Below are 25,002 nucleotides of genomic sequence, written 5' to 3' on the forward strand. Positions count from 1 at the left end.
AGGGTTTTACCACCCCTTGGGAAAGCCCCAACCTTGAAGCACCTCCTGGGCTCCGTAAGGGCGTGGGAAGGAGACACTGGATACCATCCTGGCCCTTCCTCAGCACCCAGCCAGGCGTAGGAAATGTCCCCTCAGCAATCCCCTCGCTGAGAGGGGCTGTAGGTGCCGAAACGACAAGTGGCAGCACCTCGGGGTCCCCCAGCATCGCCCCTCTCCTGCGGGAGACAAGAGGGGGCTGATGAGGAGCGCGGAGTCCAGAGGGGCACGGCGGCGGCTCCTGCTGAAGGATGCGAACCCTGCAAGGATTCCCTGCAGCACGGGAGGCCGCCCTGCGTGGAAAAGGGGCCGGTCCCGAGCTGGGAAGGAGGAGGAGGAGGAGAGGGTGGGTCGCTGTGTCTCCTGTCAGGCTCCCGCAGCCGGGCCGGCAGCGCAGGCGGCAGCGGGGCTCTGCTCTCACCGCGGGGCAGGAGCCCCGGCGCTCCCCTCCACCATGATCCTCTGGCTGTGCCTCTGCTGGGGCTTCTCCCCCTCGGCGGGACAGCCCGACTCGGAGCTGATGGCCAGGTACCTGGAGGAGCAGCTGCTGGCGGACTACAGCATCGTGGAGCAGGTAGGTTTCAAGGCGGTGGTTGTCCGGGAGCAGCAGGTGGACGCGGCTGGCTTATCCCCTCTCCACCAGCAGTGTTGACATGAGGGGCAGTCTGATAAAAATGCATTTATTCCACCTGTCCCTGCAGCTCAGCTCCGTGGGAGGTGCTACGACCAGCACGGAGTTGTGCTGGAGGTGCTAAGCCAGGAGATGACCCTCCCGTGGTGGTGCTGCTGCCCCGGGACGGGTTCGGTCTGACATCCATCCCCACGGCTGTGCTAACGAGGCATTTCACAGGGACAAGGGAGTTAACGCAGTGCCCTGGCCACACTCCAGTCTGAGTAATTCCGAGTATTTCAAGCTCCGGGGAAAGTTTTTTCTGCCTATGGTCTTACTGTACTTGATTTTTTAACTCGTGCTGGATGAAACTAACCACACGAATTTCAGCTTCTAAAGCGCTTCTTGACAGTGAAAGAAAAAATATGTTCTACAAGTGGGGGCTGTTATGTTGTGTTATTGTGTGGCTTAGATTTTCTGAGGAAATGGGTTTGAAAGAGCAATGAACTTTTTGCAAGAGTTTCGCTGGTGGCTTGGGAGGCTGTGATCCATTTAAAGTGGGAAGTGTCCCTGCCCATGGCAGAGGGGTTGGAACTAGATGATCTTTAAGGTTCCTTCCAATCCAAACCACTCTGATTCTATAAAAGCCTGAGCTTCAGGTCTGTGCTCACATCTGTCAGGTCCATAACAGATACCATATGTGACTTTGGGTCACTTAGGCCATCAGTCATTTATCCAAATTTCATCAGATCTGAGAGGCTCTATAGTATCTGAGACACCCATGTGGGCCTGACAGATACAGCACAGGAACTATGGAATATCTGTGTCTTGCTGGAGGTCAGGTGGGATAATCCACTGTGTCTAAAATGTCAGTATTTGACTGTATTTGTCATCTTCTGCCATGCAGTAGGGTGGGAAGAATGAGACACTTCATGTGTATCTGTACCCATTGCACCTAGAATAGGAAGAATCTCTCCAGAGGCATCCATATCTTTCCCCTCTGAGGAAACAACTTTGTTGTCAATCCTGATTACCATGAATGCATATTCCTTTCTGTGGACTTCAGCCAAAACCCAACACTGTTGTACAAACCCACCTGTCTAAGTGGGAGAGAATATCTCCACCACTGCCAGTGGTATCTGGGATCACTCACCTGCTTTAGGGGGAAAATCAGTTGCAAAGCTCAGAGAGCTGGGTCACAGTGCTGAAATAACCTGGCTGATGTCGCTTGAGGCAAATGAGGGTGTTTTCACAGGAGCTGTGTTGCTGGCAGGTGAGTGGCAGCAGTTGCTTCCACCAGAAAAGCAATGATGTGTAAATAGGTGTGGTGACCTGGTGCCCTGGGACAGCCAGCTCTAGAAGAGGACATCTGTCTGTCCTCACTGAACACCTGAGCCAGGCTGAGAACAGGCAGGTGCTCCCCTGCATCGAGACACTGCATTAGAAACAAATCCACAGCACAGCTTATATCCCACACACCATGCTAGGACTAACAGATGGCAATAAGTTATGGGGTCACGACTAGCAATTATCTGGCTTTAATGAGTGTGTTGGAAGGCTTTAAAGCTAAAGGTTGATGGTAATTTGGAAATGGTTCCGTTAGATGATGCCAATGAAGCTGCCTGATTAGAACAGTCCAAGGGACTGATCACAAACCCTGCAGCAGTGCTTTGGCAGTAGTCCTAGAAAACAGGATACTGCTATCTGCTGATTCTTAGCTCCTCACTGATGTACACTGGGTATCCCCAAGACTTTAGAAGATGGTTCTTGAGGGAGCCAAGTCACACAGAGCCTTCTTATGCAATTAAGCAAGCAAACAAAATGGGTTTGTGGTGGGGAAAGATAAAGCCAGGAACCAAGTTTCCAGTTTCACTGATCCGTCTTTAAAAACCTCTGTGACCATTCCATACAGAACAACAGGTGGATTTGTTCCAAAAGGCAAACCTTCAGTACAAAAATACTGGGGGGTATTGATCTCTCATCCCTGCCTCTGCTCCAAGCAGGACCAACTTCACAGACATTTATCTGTCTTGTCCTGAAGACCCTGCAGTGATGCAGACTCTGGAGCCCCTCACAGCAGGCTCCTGAGGGGCTTTATTTGTCTGAGATAACAGACCCAGACAGAAAGTTTCTTCCAAAACTTAAGATGCAAACAATTCCTCTCCTCTCCTCTCCTCTCCTCTCCTCTCCTCTCCTCTCCTCTCCTCTCCTCTCCTCTCCTCTCCTCTCCTCTCCTCTCCTCTCCTCTCCTCTCCTCTCCTCTCCTCTCCTCTCCTCTCCTCTCCTCTCCTCTCCTCTCCTCTCCTCTCCTCTCCTCTCCTCTCCTCTCCTCTCCTCTCCTCTCCTCTCCTCTCCTCTCCTCTCCTCTCCTCTCCTCTCCTCTCCTCTCCATTGAGAATTTCCTAAGGGACCTGTTTTCCCTTGGTTCTAATTTTATGAGATGCTGGCTAAAATAATGCAGAAGGAAATAGTAAAGATTCTCATGGATGAAACTTTAATTTCCCCATTGAGCATTCCTGAGTTTTTCAATGCATTATATAAACAGACATAAAATCATCTCTTTGGCAAGGGCTGCTGCTATTTCAGTGAAAATCAACAGAAAGGGCAATTCAGGTAAAAAAATATTGTTGCATTCTTCTGCTCTCTGGGGTTCCACTGACATTTTAAGATGGCATTTGGCTTCCCTCACTGACAAAAGGCTTGCTTTGGGGAGGGACTTGATTTGGAGAAGTTGTTGAGCTGAGTCTCACACCATGTGAGAAGAAGTCAGAGGAGCTGATGAGAAGGGTGATACAATGAGTGATTGCACTGTTATAGGTGAAGCACTTTGCTTCATAATAAGGTCTGTGGCTGAACTTAAATATTTTTATTCCCTCTTTGCACATGACTAGTGCTTTTCTGTCACTGAACAATAAATACACAGTACCTGTGGAGAGTATTTAGGCAACAGATCTGTTCTTGAGCTAATATTTATCCAGCTGAAGCTGTAACTTTAATTTAAATTAATTATAGAAGCATAGAATGATTTGATTTGGAGGGAACCTTAAAGATCATCCAGTTCTGAACCCTTGCCATGGGCAGGGACATCTTCCACTAGTCCAGGTTGCTCCAAACCCCATCCAGCCTGGCCTTCAGTATTTCCAGGGATGATTTTAGCATCCAGGGCCAGGGCTAAAGGCTGAGCTTCCTGCCATCATATAGAGGGTCCCTTGCCAAGCACCATTTGCAATACACCCAGCACCTCCTTGCCTGAGACAGCCACACTGCAGTGCTGAGCTTTGATCAGTGGGTCTGTTAATGTAGAAGAGACTCGGGTCTATTTTAACCAGAGGAGCATTTGAACCTGGCCACGGGTGATCAGTCACAGAGCCCTGTGTCTGGGATTAAACAAGTGACATGCCTGCTGTAAGATGAGTAGGCTCCACTAACTCCCTTAACTCTTTGCAGGTTGCTCGCCGTGTCCCAAGACAGGCCAAATTCCTGCAGAGGCTGGTATGTATCACACCCTGCCTTTATTTTACCTCACAGGAACTGCACTTTCCCTGGATGTGTGTGTGTGTGTGTGTGTGTGTGAATCCCTGTGCCCAGCAATGAACTAACTATGTGATGGTAAAATGAGATTCTGGGTAACAACAACATCAACAAATCTTCATTTTGATCAATGCAACAGGTGCAGGTTCTTCTAATACTTCCCAACCCGTCTTCTCAAGCCCAGATTTGGAACAGGAACTCTTCGTGTTGCAAACCTTAACCACTCAGTGAACATTAGCCTGATGAAATCTCATTGAATTTGAAGAGAAAGGGTGATTTTGCTTTGAAATTTGAAGATCTGTTGTTCTGACAAAATCTACTGAAGAAAAGAAAAAAACAAGGAAGCCAATATCCTTCTTTCAGCACGGAAATCCAAGATTTAGATGTAGAGAGGCAGCCAGTGGAATTGCTGTTCATGGCCAGTTATTTTTCCTGGCTTTTCTGGGGACTTCCCAGTAGAGAACTGGTGGAACTCATTTCACACACTGAGCAGCCATCACCTTAACAGTTTCTGGTTCCTTCGTCTTTGACAGATTGGAATCAGCAGCCTAGAGAGAAACTCTCAGGCTTATTACCAGTTTATTACTTCTAATGTGAGAGACAGTCAATTTGTTTTGATGAAAGCAACTGATAAAGGCAAAAATACGGAATGGATTTCATTTATATTCAGCTCTTTTTCTGTCTTTCCAAATATTTCATGTAAACAAGCATAAAATAATTTGTTTGGCAAGAAAATTCCAGCTGCCAGTTTATCATCATAACCAGGACACCTCCACAAAGCATCCAGCCAACCTGCCTCATAGCAGTGTGCTAATCTGCTGCCTTGGCATTCCCTCACTTAATTTTTAATAGGGATGATAAATCACAGTGATAATAACATTAAACAAATGGTTTGTTTTGCTTTTTTTTTTCCTTTGAGTTGCCTCTCATCTTCTGAAGGCCTTAATAAAAAGTGCAGAAAACTAACAGGCGTTTGTGCAGCTGTAAGTCAGAGCACCAGGCACTGATGGATTGTGCAAGAGCTCCAGGGAATGCAGCACAGGAATCACAGGCTGGAACTCAGGCTGCCCACCCAGCCTGACTGAGCAACCTGTTTGGAAAAACAGCCTGTGCCCACACCATTTATATCTTCTATATACAGGGAATAGCAGATCCCTTCCAGGGTTAGGAAGATGAACCAATTCATTCATCCTCAGCTGTATGTGATGCCCTTATTCAGTGTTTGATTTCTCCAACACAAACTCACATCCACCAGGAAGACAGAGGGGTGTTGAATGTCTTTTTTTGTTGTGTTTTTTTGCCATTCCGCAGATTTTAATGATATCAGAACTGGAGCTTGCTCAGTGGGATCGAGATATTTGCCCCATCCCTGGAAGTGTCCAAGGCCAGGTTGGACAGGCCTTGGAGCAACCTGGTCTAGTGGAAGGTGTCCCTGCCCATGTTGGGGGGTTGGAACTGGATGATCTTTAAGGTCCCTTCCAACCCAAACCATTCTGTGATTCTGTAACAGCGGTCAGCTGAAGCCAGCAAAGAGTGGATTTAGCAAAAAACACCCTAAGTGATGTGTTTTTTCATATAAAATATCATTAAGCTGTGGAACTCTTTGCTACAAGATGTTGCAGATGCTAAAATTTACATGGATTCAAAAAGCAGCTGTGTAAAATAATAGAAGAAAAATCCACAGAATACAAATATACCACCAAAATACACCCTTGACTTGGGATTTCCTTCAGCCACAAATTACTGAAAACTGAGAGAATATTTCTGGGTTGGACTGATTTGACACTCTTCTCTAAGCATGTGCTGTTGGTCTCTGACAGGGACAGGCTACAGGGCACCTACCAGGGTTAGAACTGCTTTTTTCTCACCCAACACCCCCATTCTCACGTTGTTGTCATAACAAGGGCAAGTTTGTGTTCTCTGTCACATTCGTAAGACTTTCTGAGCTCCTGTGAATCCATCAGTGCATTCACAGTGTCAGACAGGTCACTGCAGAGCCACTTGTATCTAAAGTAAAAGGCAAAGGGCTTGATCTTCTTTTGCTGAAGATCTCTCAGCTGCACATGAACCCACAGTTTATGATGAACTGCAGCACATGGGGTGAATGCAGAAGGTCTGAAGCCAGAGAATTTGCTGTAGTTTCTGATTCTTTCTGTAACTTCTGTTATTAAATAATCTGTGTGCCTTGCTATGCCACAGGCAATTAGTGGCATGGAAGACTGAATGAACCATCAGCTCATTATAACTGAAAACATTCCTACAACCCTACTTTCAATCAAAACTACCCATCCTTTCCACCTTCAGGATAATGAGACTGGAAAGCCATGCCTATGTATCAGAACAGCCGGATCTAGTTCTAATTAAAAGCAGTTAATTAAGCAGTGGTCTAAGGGCAGGGCATTAGATCTGTACAGGGGTGTTCTAGTCTAGATCCACAGATCCATTGCACTGATCTGCCTAAAATCAATGAGGTGAATCCTACCCTGGAAGTTCTAATCTCTTGCCATTGTGCTCCATGTGAGCTGAGCAGCGTCCTGGACACAGGGCACATAAATAGATATCTATCATGATTAGGTTAATCTGAGACACATTATCAGTCTTTCCAAGCCTTGAAAGTGTAGGCAGGCAGGGCTTTATGCCAAGTCTCTTAGTAAATCTGTGTTTCCAGTGGATCTTCATTCTTCCACTTGCCTGGAATTCACTAACCCAGCAGCTTGGTTAGTTGGATGCTCAGTTACTTCTGATGCCATCAGCTACTGCAGAAATATTCTTGCTTCATACTGAGACAAACACTTGCTCCCTTTCTTAAGCCATTTGCCAAAATTATTTTTGTTCTGAAAGAAAGCCTGGACATGAAGCTGAAGAGCCTTTTCTTGTCCTCACAACTCTTACGTGACTGTGAGTTTTTATCAACCTCAATAGGAAGAGCCTCATTGTATTTGGCTCAGTGAGATTGCTCTGTATTTACAGTGTATTTTACCCTTTATCTCCCTTCTGGTTTTGAAGGTTTGGTCTTTGATTGTGTAAGTCGATGTACAGATTTTTTGTTCAAGGGCTGCTTACAGTTAAGTACACTGACATATTCCAGGAAGAAAACATTTGAGCTCCATGGAGATGTTGCTGTCAGAAAACACATTAGTCTGGAGAAATGCTCCAGCTCAGGACTTGTGCACGAAAACACATTCCCAAGAAGAAGAAATTGGCTTTCAGCTTCCATTGCTACATCATGTGTCATTCACTGCTGTCTCTGCTGCTTCTCTGCTGGAAGGAGTCCAGTTTGGGCTAAAAAGCTTAAAATATTTTGCTTGAGATGTCACAGTGTCAGTGTTTTTTATTAAGTCTCTTCATCCATTGGTGCAGACTTCCAGGATGGATTCTCAGCAGAGGAGGAGTCAGTTGACTCCATTGACAGCAGTTTCTCTGTTTACATAACTTATGGATCTGACTGGATGAATTTGAAGGTGCTGCTTCATACATGGTGATGTCAGTCTTTCAAGAAGTTTTCCATCTGCTCTTGTGCACAGTGCACAGGGCAGGGTCTGTGACACAATTCTGGACCCCATGGGGACATATTTTGGGCTTCTCTTCCCAGGCCACAAGGGAATAATCCTGATCCTCTCACACAGTCAGAGTTGAAGGCTTCAGTTTAGGACACAGATGGATTTTGTCAGGGTGTTTCACAACTTAAACGTTGGCATAAGCAGAGCTCTCAGACCCTTCCCAAGCTCTGGTGAATGTCTGTGGCCTCTGTGCATGAGCAAAGGCAGTACCACATTCCTGATTTACTGTTCACAGCTCACCTCTAATTTTGAGGACAAGCCCACTTGCCTGTTGTTGTCAGGAGGTCTAATACTCATCAGGTGGGAGTTTGCTAATACATATTAAATATTAAATCCATTGAAACGCTGAAGGGCTGAGTTACCCAGCTGTCTGTTTAGAGGTGACCTTTTGATTCCTACAGGAAACCAGGCCTCGGATGTCTGAGTTCCACGTGAGATCCACGATCATTTCCCGCTACGCTTTCACCACCGTGTCCTGCACCATGGTGAACAGCGGCTCTGAGGCACGGGAAGCGGTGTTTGAGATGCAGATCCCAGCTGCAGCTTTCATCTCCAACTTTACCATGTAAGTAAGTAATGCACAGAGCAAGTCTGTGGATGCCAGGATACTAAACTCAAATCCTCAATGTAAACAGGGAGGGAAACTATTCTGTTTTCCATCTGAGTGTATTTTAACCACTTCCTTGTCCTCCTTTCTCTGATTTGAATGAGAAAACTCTCTTCAAGACCTCAAAAACCTTTCCAGAGAAAGTTTCAGCAAAACTGGCACATGTATTTATCTCGCCTGACTGACTGTAGTGCCTAAGAATCTTCTTGTTCTTCCATGTTCTCCACGTTGCCAATGGAACAGAAGTCAACTCCAACCAGCAGATAGGTTCAGTGGCTGCTGGAGGTGTGAATGGTAAACCAAATAGAGAGAAACCTCATAGTGAAATGACTAATAAACTTTTGGTCTGAAACATATTTGGTTTGATCATGCTCAGATCCTCTCTACAGGCAGATATTGGGGCCACAGCTTCAGACTTGACCAAAGGGGATAGGGGGCCCAGTCTTTAAGAAATACTTCTATTTAGAGTGAATTGGAGGAATAACAGACTTTTGCCTTTGTACTGGGCTGGTATGTCCAGCCAGGGAACTTCTGAGTTGGCTTCTGTCCCAGACACTTGGGTGGACTCAGGAGAGTGACACCAGCAGCACTCTGAGATTCTTCTCACATCACTGTCTGTGAACTCACCTGCAGCAAATGTACATCTGTCACTGTACTTGGGTGCAGAGTGACCATGCTGACATCTCTGATCTCTCCAGGAGCATTGGCAACAAGACTTACTATGGAGAGGTCACGGGGAAAGAAAAGAAAAATAGCAGTGATGCCAAAGAAAGGCACAAGAAACCCCCGAGCCCCACAGAGGGAAGGTGAGTGTTGTGCATTTGGCTGTGTTCTGGGAAGGGATACACTTTCCTTCCACCTTTATCTTGGCTGCCTTGGCATGCCCATCCATGGATTTACAGGCAGGAGCAGCTAAACTGAGTGTTATCTGCACTGTCTGGTGCCATTCCTATACTTCAAGCCACGTAAAATTGCGTGTGGCCTTTTCTAACCCTGCCACACAACTTCTTAAATTCCAAGATGCTCCAGGATATACTACTAGGGGAAAGAATTCTTGTTACTTCCTGAATAATAGAAAGGAAATTTAAGATCCTGTCATGGACAGAGTCATCCACTTCACTCAAGAGGGGAGCAACAATATACTTTATTTATATAAAGTAGTAAATCAACAAAGTTCAATGGTAAATGCAACAGGAGTTCAACAAGAATTGATGGGAAGGTTCACTTGATTATTTATAGGGAACAGGGTAGGCAAAACCATCAGTGGGAGGTGAAGGAGGTGATGTGTGACGTGTATGGAGTGTGAAAGCATCTTTGGATTTCCCTTCCAGGGAGAATGGCTATGAGACATTCAAGGCCTCTGTCTTCATTCCTCGCAAGATGCAGGCCAGGTTCATGCTGCACTATGAAGAACTTCTGCAAAGGCGACTGGGGAAGTACGAATACACCGTCAGCATCCGGCCCCAGCAGCTGGTGGGGAGGCTACGAGTGGAGGTGAACATCCTGGAGAACTCAGGAATAGTGTCCCTGGAGGTGCCTCCCCTTCGAAACAGCAAGCAGAAGGGCAATGGGAAAGCTGAAGGTAAGGAGAGATTTTATGACTTGTGGTTCTCTTGTGGGGCCTTGATCACTCCTCAAGAAGTGGCCTGGCAGTGTTGGATCTGTTTTCTCTGGATGACTGTGTCTGTGTGGTATCTGTGCACGAGCCTGTGAGCACTTTGAAGGTTCATGAATACAGGGCTGATCCCATTCATCTCAGTAACAGGCCTTTCTTTTTTGCTATTGTCTTTAAGAGCTTTGAACTGGGCCTTCAGGCCTTGTGCTCAGCTCTGGAGCAGGCTCTTCCCTGGCTTCCACATCTCCTGGGAACTGTTTATTTTAAGTGAATTGTTTTTTCCATCCATCCATGCCAAGGCAGATAGGAAATCCTGCACTTCAGAACATGGGAAATTCCAAGAGGAAAATCCATGTTTTGCCAAAGTACTAAGTGCTGTCTGAGCATCTGCTCTTACCTCCAACTGTCCTCGCTTGCTGTTCAGACAGTGTAAAGGTAATTTTTTCTGGTGTAAACCAACAGTAAGGGGCTCGGGACACTGTGATTGCAACATGTTGTCAAAAAACTCCAAAAAAGAAGGATGGAAGGAGGACGTAGAGTCCTTTGGGACTTGACCCTCAGTCACTCCAAGCAATACAGTGCCGGCAAAATCAGTGGAGCTGTTCATGTCTGCCACAGAAAGATCCTAAAGCACATGAACTGGAGTTAAACTGATTGCTCAGTGGGATCCTACTGATTTCATCCAAATCACAGTGAGATCAAGGCTCTCAGTGACTTGGACTATCTTCAGGTCAAGCCTCATTAGCCTCTGTGTCGTACATCCACGTGCCGTGAGATAAATGTGCTCTGCTCCTCATCAGGAGAGGCAGGAAGACTTTTTTACCTATCAGGGAGTATCACAGTGCATTGTTGGCCTATGGTTTCCTGCAAGACTTCTGGCATTGATCAAGGCTAGAGACAGACTAAGCAGAGCAGACACACTGTTGGTCCAGGGCAGTATGGAAATTCCTACATGTAAATGACATACAGGGAAAACTCATGAAACTCACTATCCAAATGGCAATCTGGGAGCACTGACGTTCTTGGCATCATGCTTCAGATTTCAAAGAGTTCATATAAAAATGGGCCTGGGCTGTAGGATTCCATAATCCTCCCTAGCCAGTAAAATGTATATAAAATAGGGGTCCCATTGCAGGATGGGTAATGCAACTGAAGCTCAGATTCCCTGTGCTTTATCTGTGTTCAGAATTCAGTCACAGACCTTTTCTGTCTGGAATCATCCCATGTGGTTGTCCGCTATATTCCAGCTGTCATCTCTCAAGCTGTATCCAAAAACAAACCATCAGAGCCATTAGCTCCTCCCTGAGAAGCCTTCCTGCTCATGACACCCGAAGACCCAAGAGTGTGGGATCTGCACATCCAGTGAGACCTCCAGGAGAGGCTGTGGGTTTTTAAGTGAGACAGGTGAATTGTGAATCTCACATTTAAAGAGGGGCTGCTTGGCAGACAGTCTGTAAACTGGGAGTAAACCAGGAAAAAGTGTCTCTCTTAGATTCTCATGGCTTAAAATTCTTCAGTACCATTTGGCTGGGAGAGCATGGAAGAGAAGCATACCAGACCAGGTGCTGCAATACTGTGTTACCTGTGGTATCCAATTTAGGGGTTGTGACTTAAAAAATTATGACATTCGAAACAGAGGCCTGAACATTGGAAAATAGTACTGCCTGACCAGTTTGAGTTTGAATATGTCATGAAAATCCTTTTCCTCCATTTCCTGTGTTTAAGAAGATGTCTATAGTGTCTCACAGTTAATGATAAAATATGAGATTTTTATAAGTATTAATAAATTGCTTGAGAGTATGGAATGAAAAACATTGTGCCATCAAGCCTCAGCAAACAAGGGCAACCCAGGTTCTTGTTAATAGATCCCTTGGGGCAGATTAGAGTGAAATGACAATGAATGATCAGTGTTTGTAAATACACATGTAGGGTTTATTTTAGAACAACTTGATTGCACAGGAAAACAGATATGTTTTGGTTCTTATTATCTCTAGTAATGTGACAAGATAAAACCATAAAAATATCACTTAAGAGAATGTATAAGAGTAGAAAAATCTCACCACCTGAAAGACTTGTGACAAGACTTGGTTGTTGTAATTTCAGTGTCTGATGGTCACAGGCCAGATCCATCAAATGGTGAGAGAAGACGTAGACAAACCCGCAGAATGCACAATCTATTGGGTTTATATTCACTCAGGTTCAGGTGGAAATGCCCAGGTACCTCCCCCGTGGCAAGGAGTTTGAAATGGTTGTTGGAATGTTGTGGGTCATGGGACACTTTGGGAGTCTTTGACAACTTCTAAGAAGATACAGCTGCCTATTAAATTAGCGTTGTTGAGTCAATTACGGCCTATTATGGCCCATTAGCAGAGTGAACACCTTCAGGTTCTGTGTGGCTGTCCTGGCACTGCCCAGGCAGGGGAATTATCACAGCTGAGTTCACTTGATAAGGACAAAGAGACCAAGTTCCCTCCTCCCAGGGTTTGCCTCTTTCCTTATCTGGTCCAACACCAGCTGCAGCCTGAGCTGGGCTGTGCTCACCCCTAGGTGGGTGCTTTGCACCTCGGCAGCTTCCCCTGAACGTTTGAGCCACCAGCATCCCAGTGTCTCTTCCAGGGTCTTGTGGATACGTTCTTCTGGCTCTTAGAGAGTTCTGCATGCATCCTCTCTGAGTATGGAGCAGAGACAATGTGATGACAGGTCTTTCCAGGATATTTCCTTTGACAGCAACTCCTGTGCACATGGCTCCATCTGGGAGTTGTATTTTTCCCAAAGGAAGGTATTAGGCAAGTAAGTTTTGGAAAACAATCTTTTGGCATGTGCAGGCGCTGTCCTCTGTCACATGCAAACCCCAAAACAGGAGACACTGAGGCCAATGATCCTGACATCCTCTGGTGACCTCAGAACAGAGCCACTTTCTGAACGATGTCCTGGATGCTGTCCTCATCCTGTTCCTCCAGTGTAGCTGTGTGAGAACTAGCCATGGGCTTGAGCAGGAGGCACTAGGCTGCTTGAGGATGACGGTTTCGTTCTGAAGTCAAAGGTCTCGGAAAGCTTTTTATTTCTTATAACAGCTGTCTGGAAGTTTCCACATGTTAGTGGTGGATGAACTCTGCATTTGAGCTCTAATTCTGACTCTGCCAGACTCCAAAATAATTTAGGTTAAACCGTTCCTCTGTGAGGATGATAATTTCGTATGGAAAATGCTTTTTCCTGTTCTGTTTACTTCTTCAGCTGAATTTAGTGGAAAGATTGTCTGAAGGCTCTACTAACTCTCTCAGTGTGAGCACAAACCAGCCCAAGCATTTGGAGCTCATCCATGCTCTGGACTCTGAAACATCTCATAGATTTTTCTTTCTCTGTCACTTGTTTAAAAAGAACAAGGCCAATAAACAGAGGAGAATAATTGTGATCCAGATATCAAATGCTGCTTAAAAAAGAAACCTGGGGGAAGGCATAAGAACTGTGTTTAAGAATATAAAAGGCTGCTGCAAGGAGGGAAAGGATCCTGTGCTTTCTGTGTCAATAGCTGAAAGAACAAGAAGCCATGGGTTTATAATCCACAAGTTAAAATGTAAATTAGACATTGAAAACATCTAACAGTGAAAAAAGTGAAGCTCTGGAAAGGACTGGCAAGTGCAGGCACTGAGTTTCCATTCCTGGAGGTCTGGAGTGTTTCCTGATTGTATCAAAATCTAAGTAGGAAGGGATTTGGTCTGGGAACATGGGATGAATTAGATAAGTTACCTTCCAGATCTGATTTTTGTTATTCTAGAAAAAAGAAGACGGGTTTTTGGACCTTTTCTCTCAGACCATTTTTTGGTTTTTAACTTCTGTCCCAGAGATGGAGATGAGTGGCTATGAAGAGGGTGGGAGAGATTCCTCAGCAATTCTTATTTACAATGGCTAGGTGAGGCAGCCTTGGAAACTTCCTCTCCAGAGATCCCTAGAGTACTGTTCGTGTTACAAGGGATGACACTTATCACCTCCGGAGAGTGTTTAGAGAAGCAACAGAGGGAGGCAGTGTGATCCACATCACCTAGATTCCACATTGCTTTAAAAAACAGATGACGTGTGATTATGCTCATTTACCAGGTGGGGAAATAAGGCATGGAGTTGCTACCTAAATCAGCTGATTTCCAGTGGTCCATGGAAATGTTAAGACTGGAGCTCATGCTGTTGTGGTGCAGGATCTTGTCCTCACCCATCACTGTGTTTATGGCAGAGAAACATGGAAGTGCTGCCTAAAGGCCACAGACATGGACGTGCAGGAGGAATAAGGAGGGAGCTTCTGTTTCCAGCATGGGACAGATTCTCACTGACCCCTGTGTGAGATGAGAGCCTAACCCACAGCAGGCTTTCCTTTCAGCATTTAAGGAGAAGTAACGTGAAGCCCTCAGATCAGAAAATATAAATGAACTTTAAAGCCATTTCTATGTATTCAAGGTGTTTCCCACACACTGGTAGTTAAATGGGATTTCTGGAAGCAATAGAAGACAGATGGAAAAATCAAGAAGGCAAATGCAAGCAAATCTGATGCATTATGTATTAAAAACATATTGCATCTGTTGATTCATCAGATCAAAGGGCAGCTATAAAAATAAAAACAGATCAAGACTGAGGTAAAATCTTATAGTGATGTTGATTTATAACTTACCTTTGCCAGGAGGAATCTGAACTGTACACGGATTTTAGAAAAAATGTCAGAGCTCTGGGTTATAATTTTATAATCCCCCCCTAAGATCCAACACTAGTGTCCTTATGTGATTTCAGTGTATTGGCTGGGACCTCCCTTTTTGTTTCCATCAGGATGAATGGACTGGAGCTGGCACAGCATGAGAAGCTGTGGTGCAGAGTCAGTTCTTGATTTTACTGAAATTGAGTGGTGTCTGTCACTCAGTCTCCTTGGACAAGGCTTTTGCTGAGGACTTTGTTTCACATTCCAGCTGCTCTAACTATAATTTACTTGTGTAAAAATTGGGCCTATGATAAAACCCCTCCCTATCTCAGTAGAACAGTCTTGTGCCTTGTCTATTCAAATGCCATCATAGGACAGCTGTGAAAGTAAAGCGAAATCATCCTGGGAGTAACATCCTAGAGTGCTATTGACTTATGAATCTTACTCTCATTCTTTTGCCTAGAGGAGCCTAGATTGTACATAGCACTTCAGAGTAAGAGTTACAGATTTGTCTAATCATTTTATAAACACACAAGGACCCCAGTCCTGGCATTTCTATGAACTTTGACCTGTAGGAAGTCAGGTAAATTAGGTAACCACTCCGTGCCTCCATTTTCCTACTTGTTAAATGGACATAATCACATATTTCTGGTTTTGTAAATCACGGTGGGGTCTGGATGTGAGGTTGTGCTCATTGCTGCACACAGATGTCACATTGCCTTTCCCTTTGTAAAAGGGGAAGTGCCACTGCTGATTACATAAACAGAGCTATAGGAACCCCTGGAGTGGAGCTTTCCCAGACCACCTTCACCTTGTCATTTGGATCAGTATTGTTAATTAATTGTTAATTAAAATTATCCTAAAGCAGATGTCTGTCTGGCCAGATGTACCATACCCTAATCTCTGACACTCTTTACCTGATCTCCACTTGCATAGTGTGAGCCTAGAAATTAAGCTTAGATGTAGGTATTTGCATTGTGTATACCTGAACTGGAACTGAAACTCTCCCAACCCTGATTTCCCTGTCATACCACAGATTTTTTGGGCATTTTTGGCAAAGATTTGATATTTCCCCTTACAGTATAATTAAGCAGCTGATTCCTACGAATTCTAATCAGACCAAGAGCAGACCTAATAGAACTTCTGTGCCTCAGAGGAGTGTTGGAATAGTCACTGTGAGAGCTAAAGCACCCATGAACAACTTCAGTTGAGACTCTATTTTCATGTTTTCAAAGAGTTAGGAAAAGGGGGAAAGCCCTCAAAATCTGGAGAAGTTCAGGGGCCAAATCTGACCTTTGTTCAGTCTCGTGTAAGGGTCCCAATGGAGTTCCAAGGGCAAGAACAGTTGGCAGACCAAAAGAGGGTAAGGTGGGATTTTTTTTACATAGGGAGGCAACAGGGAGCTTCCACATCTCTTAAGTTTTAGAGAATGAGCACAGATAACAATACAAGGAGAGTTTCCTGCAGGGTGACTCAGACCTAAGTAATTGTCTTTCTCTGAGGTGCCCTCCGCCAGGCACATCCCTCTTTATTGATTCAGGATGGATTTTCAGAGTTTAGGATGAGTTATGTCTTAGGGATGCAGTTTGTGTGACTGCACTGGCAGTGTTGGAGTTTGTCTGAATTAGTTAGACTGAAATTGCAGTGACTATAATGATAATTTTCGCTGAACATAAAGGCAGCTAAGGTGACTTGTCAAACCGCAGACATTATATATAAGACATTTGTCAGATCAAGGGATCAGTCACTCAGATCAATCCCACCTCACATGCCTGCAGTACGTCTGAACATGCCACCTCAAGAATTCTTTATAGTCAATGAGGAAGAATCTACAGTGTGATTCATCTAATCCAGGAAGAAATGTTTAAACAGGTCAAATGAATCATGCTTGCATCCACTGGCAGGATCTCAGGTGTAGGATCTGCATCCTGGCTGTCTAGAGCTGGCTGCAATTAACAGCATGTACATATCTGAGGCGGTGTGTTTGGCTGAACAGAACTGAACACAGGACTTTTGTGTAAACATTTTTGTCCCTGATAGCAATGCAAGACGGGTTTCAGTTTAAAATTAGAGGAGAGGGCTTATTAAGTTCTCTTTTTCTCACTGGTGAGCTGAATCTTCAATCTCAGCAAGTCCCTGTGGTGGTTGACCTGGCTCCATGGCAATACCACCTGTGCTGTGCTTTGACATCTGTAAGGCAATGGGAAAAACCTGTAATACTGTGGTTTTATCTCAACAGGTGATGTGTCTCCTCCTCCCTCTACTGTCATTGGGCACACCAAAACCTTAGCTAAGGTTACATTCAATCCCAGTGTTGTTGAGCAAACTAGGATTGCCCGAAATGGAATTTTGGGAGATTTCATAATTCGATATGATGTCAACAGGGAGCTGAGTGTTGGGGATGTTCAGGTACGGTACACATAATAATCTTTTCTGTTTTATTAGCTGTACCTGAGGTGGTTCAATTGTCTTGCTTGCTCCAAATTCCTAGAAAATGCTTTCAAAGTGAAGGCTACTCCTCCATCTTGTAAGAACTATCCAAAATAAAACCAGTCAATTGGCAGCCACAAGATGGACTTCAACTTCATTGAGCTTCTTTTTTGTGTCTGCTTTTCAGTTTCTCAATATACTGGCTGTACATATCTGGATACAAGGCCAGTCCCTCAAGTGCGTGTTGTGGTTCTGATTTGTGGGCACACGTGTTATATCCTTGCTGCATTTGGAAGGAAACCCCCATGTCAGTCATGGAAGGAGATATGGAGAGGTCCAGTTGGCTCATCCAGCCTGGATAAACAGAGGACCAGAAAGAAGAAGGAAATCAAGCAGCACTGATACCCTCCAGTGTACACAGAGTCACTGGAAGCAGCCAAATATCTAAATATCCTATAATGATGTGTGTGGAATATTGCACCACGATCTGCCTTTGATTCCTGACTCCCTTGCTCTTCCACAGATCCTCAATGGGTATTTTGTGCACTACTTCGCCCCCACAGATCTTCCTCCGTTGCCAAAGAACGTCGTGTTTGTGCTGGACAGCAGCGCTTCCATGGTGGGGACAAAGCTGAAGCAGGTGAGCTCCTTGTGTCTGCTATGGACTGCTGGGCTCTCAGGTGGCAAAGCTTGGTCCAGACTTTGTCTCACCATTTTTCTTCTGCAAAATGTTTGCTGTGTGTGAGGTGAGAGGTGGCTCTGAGGACACACAGAGGTGAGATGATTTACCTGCAATGGAAAATGATCATGTTAGTGGGAATGGAATGGGAACAAGAAGTGTAAAAGGATTCACCACTATGTAAAGGTCAGTGCTGCCAAAACTGAGCATAGGGTTGTCCTGGGCAGTTCTGTTCTGAGTGGCTTGTAAAGAGGCAGATTAAGGAGAATTCCAAAAGCAAAGTGCATTCAGCAAACTACTGTGTCCAGTCTAACAGCACAGAGAAGACACTGCTGCTTTTAAATTACCTTGGCAAAACACTTAGTGAAGTATAGCTCAAGAGGTTCTGCTGAAAGAAAAGCAATTTTGTCCTTTTTGGGAATCTGAGTCTTTCAGAACAAATCTCAGATGTTTTCCCAGGGCACAGACCTTAACGTGAGCCACCATACCAAGCTGAAGGGCACCTCAAATATAAATGGAATATGGATTCTATGGATCCTAATTATCTTCCCCAGTGACTGGGGAAGAAGATGACTCTCTCAGCAAGAGTTATTAACAAGCATTCCTAGTCCTTTGCTGAATGAGGTCTCAAATCAAGATGCCTGTGACTCTGTACAGAGTCCTGTGGACAGGGCCTGGCCCTTGGCTTTCTCTTACCCTCCTGCTGAAAGATGACCACCCTGCCTCTCAGAACAAACAGTTCTGGCACAAATGCCCCCAGTTCTGTATGCTGGAAGTGACCAAGTGCTGAACCAGGGAGATTAAGACTCCAAAGGGCTTTGGTGCTCTTGTGAGCTGCACAAGTAGTCAGCAGATTAACCTTGCACTATGAAAGCTTTTATTGTCCTTCTGTGAATCAGAGTTTCTTTTCATTACACCGACTAGAAACAACACTGCCATTAACCCCTGAAGGTTTACTTCACAGCCTAGGCAGTTCCTGCTGGTAAACATGCATGAATATCAGGTAAATTATCTATGGAGAGGTTCCTCCTGAGCCTGAAGTGAGAGAAGTGTCTATCCAGAACCTTTGTTGAGGGTGTACCCAACTTTTTGCCTGTTATCTCAGTATATTCTTTTTGTGGAGAACCACTGCTACGTTATGGAGGAGCGCTATGTGATGGAGGCACTTATCTCCCTTTGATTCCAGCTGCTCCAAAAAATAGAACTTTATGGAGTTAAGATCAGAATCATAAAACCCCCACATGGATTAATCAAGAAAAGACCAAAATCTAGGACTGGCTGAAAAATAAGCCTCTCTTGGTTCTCTAGGAAAGAATGATCTGTTACAGCCATGTCTGCTCAGTGTCCTTTTTACCCAGTTGTTGATGCTATTAAGATGTTTATTAAATTACAGACAGATTCCCTGGTGGCAGGATACATCTGAGCAGAGGAAATGTCTCCTTTTTTTCTTTTCTCTTGGACTCTCACAGCTGTGGTGGCCCGTGGTGGTGTGTAGAGAGCTGGGAAATCCCATGGGACTGTCTTTCCTCATTTCTCTCTACTGAGTCACATGCAAGGTCAGCTAAAAATACAGCCAGCAATTGTAAAGAGCGCTCTTGTGGGTCAGCTGCAGTGACTATGGCAAATGACTTTAGGATTGTATAAGCAGGGATGGGAAACATCAGCTGTGCACCTTTTTCTGCAGTAACTGGAGGAGATTTTGCCCTCTGCAGTCACCTGCCTTCATGAAGTAAATGGCAAAGTGACTCAAGTAGGGTCAGGATTTCATGTATCCTGCAGTTCCCATAACCCAATTGTGAGTCATTTATCTTTTCCGCTCCCAATGTCTTCCATTTCCAACATGAATTTTAACCTGTTTGTGCCATCCCTTTTTTCCTGAGTCTTTGAAGCAACAAATGTCCAGTTACAAACACATACAGTGAGACTGGTTGATCAGCTTGAATAAAATAATTGGAGATGTTAAAAAACCATGTGGATGTGGCATTTGGGTACACGGTTTAGTGGTGAACACAGTCGTGCTGGGTTAATAATTGGACTTGATGATCTTAGAGGTCTTTTCCAGCCTTAACAGTTCTTTGGTTCTGTGATTAAGACCCTTGAAACATTCCCCTCACATCACTAAGGGATGTACTAGCTTTGAGGGGAAGGTATTTCTCCTCAGTTTTCACAGCCTCTGAGCTCTGGTGATGCCAGCAGACTTGGATGTGTTGCAGCAGTCAAACTCCACTGAGAGTCTGAGCCTTTGCTACAGTCTCCTCTCAGCACTGGCAAGGAGATAAAGTTCAGGAATAGAAAATTCTTGAGCACGATGAGAAAAATATTCACATGCTCTAGGCTTTGCACATCATTACTGCTGTCCCACTGGCAAGGAAAATCCCCATGAACTTTGTTCCTTCATTTGCAAAGAGACAGCAAGTTCTATGTGGAATAGTTGCTTTTAACAGCCAGGAGAGCCTGGGGAACAGGTTGGATCTTCAGGGTTTACTGGGAAGCAAAATGATTTGCCCTTTGAGCCGTCTGCCCTGCTGATTTTATGGTACCTCTGGCTAGGTAGAAGGGGATATAGCAGTTTTACATTGGTATAACCAGGAGAAAGAGGGGCCAGTTATAGGTTCACCACCTTGTGATTACCATGACTGCACCCAGCTTCACTAAACAGGGTGAAAAAGGACCCATGTTATAGAACGAGCATGTTCCAAGCTGTCAATATACCCACAGGAGACTGAATTTGCAGGTATTTTAAAGATATATAGTAAAATACAGTTGTTTCAACCACAGATTCATTTCACCTTACCTTTCCCACAGGCAATAAATGCCACACACTCAGTTAAGCATTTGGCTTCACTGCAAGCCTGGCAACTTGTCAAGGGTGGTGTGCCAGACTGTAATTTTCTCTGAGGTTAATTGCTCTAGGAGGAACCCAGCTGAAACTGGGACCTGCTGGTGATTTGCAAGGGCTTCATTTATTTGTCCAAGGGACACTGTTGGTACCCTTGAGTCATCGACACTGCTGGAGCCCATCTGAGAGCCCTATGAGCCCAGCCCCTCAACCTCTGTGCCTCAGCACAGACCCCCCTGAGGAGTTTCAGGGTGGTGAAAGAGCAGACAAGCACCTGAACACTCAATATTCTCCTTCCAAACTCCTCTGACTTCTGCTGGTTGCTGCAGAACTGGATGTGAGCCTGTTGACTGTTAGTCCAAATAATGGCTGCTACCCAGGAGAACAACCTTAAATCACCAGGGAACTTTGGAAAAAAATGCTAATTCTAGTTACAGCCTTTAGAGAGTTCAAAGCTACTGGGGTGAGGAAAGTTTTGTCAGGTTTTCCATTTCTGTTGGAAAGAAACAGCCTGAGAGAATGCAGAAGAGCTGTCTGCAGCACTAACAACTCCATGCAGCTGCCTCCTACTCAGGAATACAACACAGCAGAGTTATCTCAGTCCTCTCTGGAGGTGTGAATATGGGATGTATGAACTATTACAGCAAATAAGACATCAGATCCACGTAGAATTTATTTGCTCTAAGAAAATAAAAATAAAATTTCTCTTCCAAGAGAAATGCAAGTGCTTGTCATGCAGAAAAATAATCTGCCTAACCCTAAAGCAATTAAGTAATGACAGAGAAACAAGTAACCTTCAGAGCAAGATGCTCTCAGGTATCCAGGGCAGGGAGCATCTGCTTCTGGTCTTAAGACTAACAGCCAATTTTGCTTCATGCTGAGGCAGTAGAAGCAGAGACAAAATTTCCCAGGAGGATCCCAGGCCAACTATAAAGTGCAAGTCCTTTAACTGGGTTCAGAGTAAATAGGATGCAAAGGTAAGGCAGAGTTTGGCATGGAAATGCTGCTGAGGCTTGAACTGAAAACCCATGAAGACACTGAGAGCTCTCCCACAGGTTTCAATTGGACCATCATTGAGTTCATCAAAGGATGAACTTAAAACTGGTGCTGCTGATGTGCCAGACACAGCCCAGTGACCACCAGACAAGTCTGTAGTGAAATGGAAGTGGCTAAGTCAGTCTATGGAAGTCAGTCCACGGATTGGGGTCATTGATGGTTTTGGCCAGGCACAGCTATACCAGAGTTACAGACAGCGCAGCTCTTGGTCTGAGACTGAGGGCCCAGGCTGGAGCTTAACTGGGCAGGAGAGTGGGTGCAGGCCCCAGCTGGGGCTGGGCAGAGCCATTAAAGCCTCTTGGTATCCTTAAGGCTCTGGCGAATGCATAAAAGTCAGTGACATGAAAGAGCTTTCTTTAGTAGTCCTGTCCAAGCTGGAATTAAGGATTTTTTTCCAGCTGCTGGAGTAACACCTGAAAGCCAGACCTGGCTTCTATGTGTTTTCATCATGGATCTGTTATGTGAATTTAGATAGGTTATTTTCTTTGCCTATGCTTGTCTCTTTGCCTATGCTTGTCTCTTTGTAGAGTCTTGTCTCTTTAGCTGGCAAATGCATGCCTGGACTTATGGCTGTACAAAGATCCCCCAAGTCTAAAAGACACCAGATCTTTGCCAAGACTGAAATTATTAGATTAGCACTGTTTGCAGCAACACTGCTATTTCTGAGTAGATACCCCTTCACCCTAAATCAGGGTGTGTCCTACACATTACTCAACTGGGACCATTTGTTTCTGGCTGTGGAGAGCAGCTGAAGCTCAGAAGTGCTTGTGGCACCTCACGTGGAATCCTGCTGGAGTGAGATCTTCCATGTTATATTATTGTCATCAAACAGTGTTCACAGGCAGCTCTGAGGTCCACATGATGTAATTTGAGATCCCTTAGGAATGAGGGATATGATGCTATGTCATGAGGAAAGAGCTTTTGCTTGGATATTCATCCCTGATCAGTGACATAATTTTCTCAAAAACATCTGCTCTCTTCTCTGCAGAGTTTTGGGCAAAGAATTGGCTTCTTCTTGTGCCTGAGGCAGTGGCTTAGGATGGAAGTGGGCAGGGGAAGGGCTGGAGGCAGAGATGTGCAGGAGGGAGTGGGGATCCTGGAGCTGGAGATGCAGAGAGGGTTTGGAAATGGTGAAAATTGGATGTGGGGCAGGTGTTGGAGGACTGTGAGGGCCCTGTGGCAGACTCTTAGGTGGGAAAACTGACAAGTTTGCTTTTTAAAGGAACTATTTAGTGCTCTTGCATTGCTTAATGCTAACCCTGAGCAAAAGTGCTGGGTCTTTCCTTCAAACAACAAACCTTTGTCACCATCCCTCACTCACAGGAGATCAGGGAATTCTAGAATGGTTTGGATTGGAAACGACCTTAAAGATCATCCAGTTCCAACCCCCTGCTATGGGCAGGGACACCTTCCACTAGACCAGGGTGCTCCAAGCCCTGTCCAAGCTGGCCTTGAACACTTCCAGGGATGGGGCAGCCACAGCTTCTCTGGGTACTCTGTGCCAGGGCCTCACCACCCTCACAGGGAATAATTTCTTCCCAATATCCAATCTAAATCTCTCCTCTTTTAGTTTAAAGCCATTCCCTCTTGTCCTATCACTAGAATCTTCTTGTAAAGTCCCTACCACATGTCCTGTAAAAAGAAATGAAAATGGGGAAGCCTCAAGGGAGGAGCAGCACATCTCTCCTAGCAGGTTACACCCATGGATAGGATGTTCTGAGTAGGGGCTAGAAAGTTTCAAACCTGTTAGGCTTCAGGCTGCTGAGACACCTGGTCTGTGAGAGTGGCTACGTGATGAAGGATGAGGATAATCAGTATGAAGAGCACAATGATTTCTGTATCAGCTCAATTCCTGCTGTGTAACACAGCAGCTGATGATTGCTGAAATTGAGGGGACGTGTTGTGGACAGCTCTTGGGCATGTAAGCTCTTCCAGCACTGTGTTGGGGCTGATCCCTGTGACAGAAAATGACAGTACCCAGTTACTGGAACAGTTTTCGTGCCCTGGGATGAACTCCATCTTCTGAAGATGGGCAGAGGGAGAGATGTCAAGCTCTGCATTGAGGGCATGGGGCACTTTTCCCTCGGTGCTGACCTTTTTGCTGCTAACTCCATGGAAACTTTTTGTCATGCTGACAGGGTGGGGGTTTGACTGTCTGATGGGCATGTTATGGGATATGATTCCACTTTGAAATGAGCTAAGCACAAGACAAGAATGTAGCCTTCAGACACTGCTGTGTCAGTCTGGCTGTGTGCCCATGCAGCCCCATTTTTTCCAGTAGGGTTATTTCAGTATAGCCCTGTGGGGCAGCCCTTAAGCTTTTCCCTTTGCCTTATTTACTGTACGGAATTGTTTACTGCTCCAACTGTAATCCATTCTGCACTGGGATAAGGGCTTCCCGTAACGATGCCTGGTGCTGATTACAACTTGCCTCCTTAAATCTTCGCACTGGCATTTATTCACATCCTCAGTGCTGCAGTGGGATTGCACAGACTGAGCATCTGCTCTGCTCTGCCCTGTTCGTGGAACTCCAGTTCCTGAGAAATCAGATCAACTTTTGATCATCAGATTAGTTTTTCATGTATTTATCCTCACCATGCTGCTGGGTGCTAGAGAAGTGAGTTATCCCAACTGGTCACCTCCTTGAAGACAGTTTTATCGTCCACTGAGCAAAAATTGAGTCCTGTCTTGGATGGATGTGGAGCTAAGTGTTTTGCTCAATGTTAAGTGGAAAATCTTTTTTAGAAAAGGCAATAGGAACAAACATTTGTTCTAAAGGATGGTTGTTTTCCAGACCAGGAAACTACAGAGCAGCTTTTTTTAAAGCCATATAGGGAGTCAGCAATGTTCAAGTGACCAGCAAGGGATCTGGGATGTTCAGGAGGGGGAGACAGGACCATGGACTGGAGACAGACTTTTATTGTCCAGAACTCTACATTCAAATTCCCTCCCATCACAGGCCTGTGTCAGTACAGAACAAAATGCTTGTTGTCCAGAATTGCGAAGGAGTTTTCCCTGGTTACGCCATTCTTGTCTGCCAGGAAGAAAGCACAAAGATACATTGACAGGGAGAGGGGCAGTTGCAGTCCCTCAATTGCAGGACATTCCCTGTGGAGGAAGAAGGGGCCAGTTGTCCACTCTGAAAGTGGGACGCAGGAAGGCAAAACAATCCAAGGATACACTTCTGGGTTAACCCCTGGTTTTGGTACAGAAGTCCCTGTTGCTGGCAGGTGACATGTGACCAGCATTATGTGGGCAGAAAGGACACTGGGACACGGAGGAGAGAAAACTCACAAGATGTGGCTTCAAACCTCAGCAGGAACAGCACTGCCCAAACCTTTGCTCTCTCTGTTCCTTGGCT

The 25,002-nt window shown here is 45.2% G+C and overlaps 1 protein-coding gene across 1 annotated transcript in view; it reads left to right on the forward strand.

Moving 5' to 3' along the window:
* Positions 1 to 490: 490 nt before the first annotated feature.
* The window catches only part of ITIH5 (inter-alpha-trypsin inhibitor heavy chain 5), a gene marked incomplete at both ends in the record, with an annotated part of 41,236 nt that continues 16,724 nt past the window's right edge, over positions 491 to 25,002 (forward strand). Inside the window, 7 exons of the mRNA XM_082279800.1 lie at positions 491 to 610; positions 4,094 to 4,138; positions 8,139 to 8,302; positions 9,043 to 9,150; positions 9,676 to 9,926; positions 16,877 to 17,046; positions 17,591 to 17,707. Coding sequence (XP_082135926.1) covers positions 491 to 610; positions 4,094 to 4,138; positions 8,139 to 8,302; positions 9,043 to 9,150; positions 9,676 to 9,926; positions 16,877 to 17,046; positions 17,591 to 17,707 — 975 coding nt within the window. The remainder of the gene's footprint in view (positions 611 to 4,093; positions 4,139 to 8,138; positions 8,303 to 9,042; positions 9,151 to 9,675; positions 9,927 to 16,876; positions 17,047 to 17,590; positions 17,708 to 25,002) is intronic.

This window comes from Coloeus monedula (genome assembly GCF_965178545.1).
Source record: "Coloeus monedula genome assembly, chromosome: 4".
NCBI classification, from domain to species: Eukaryota; Metazoa; Chordata; class Aves; order Passeriformes; family Corvidae; genus Coloeus; species Coloeus monedula.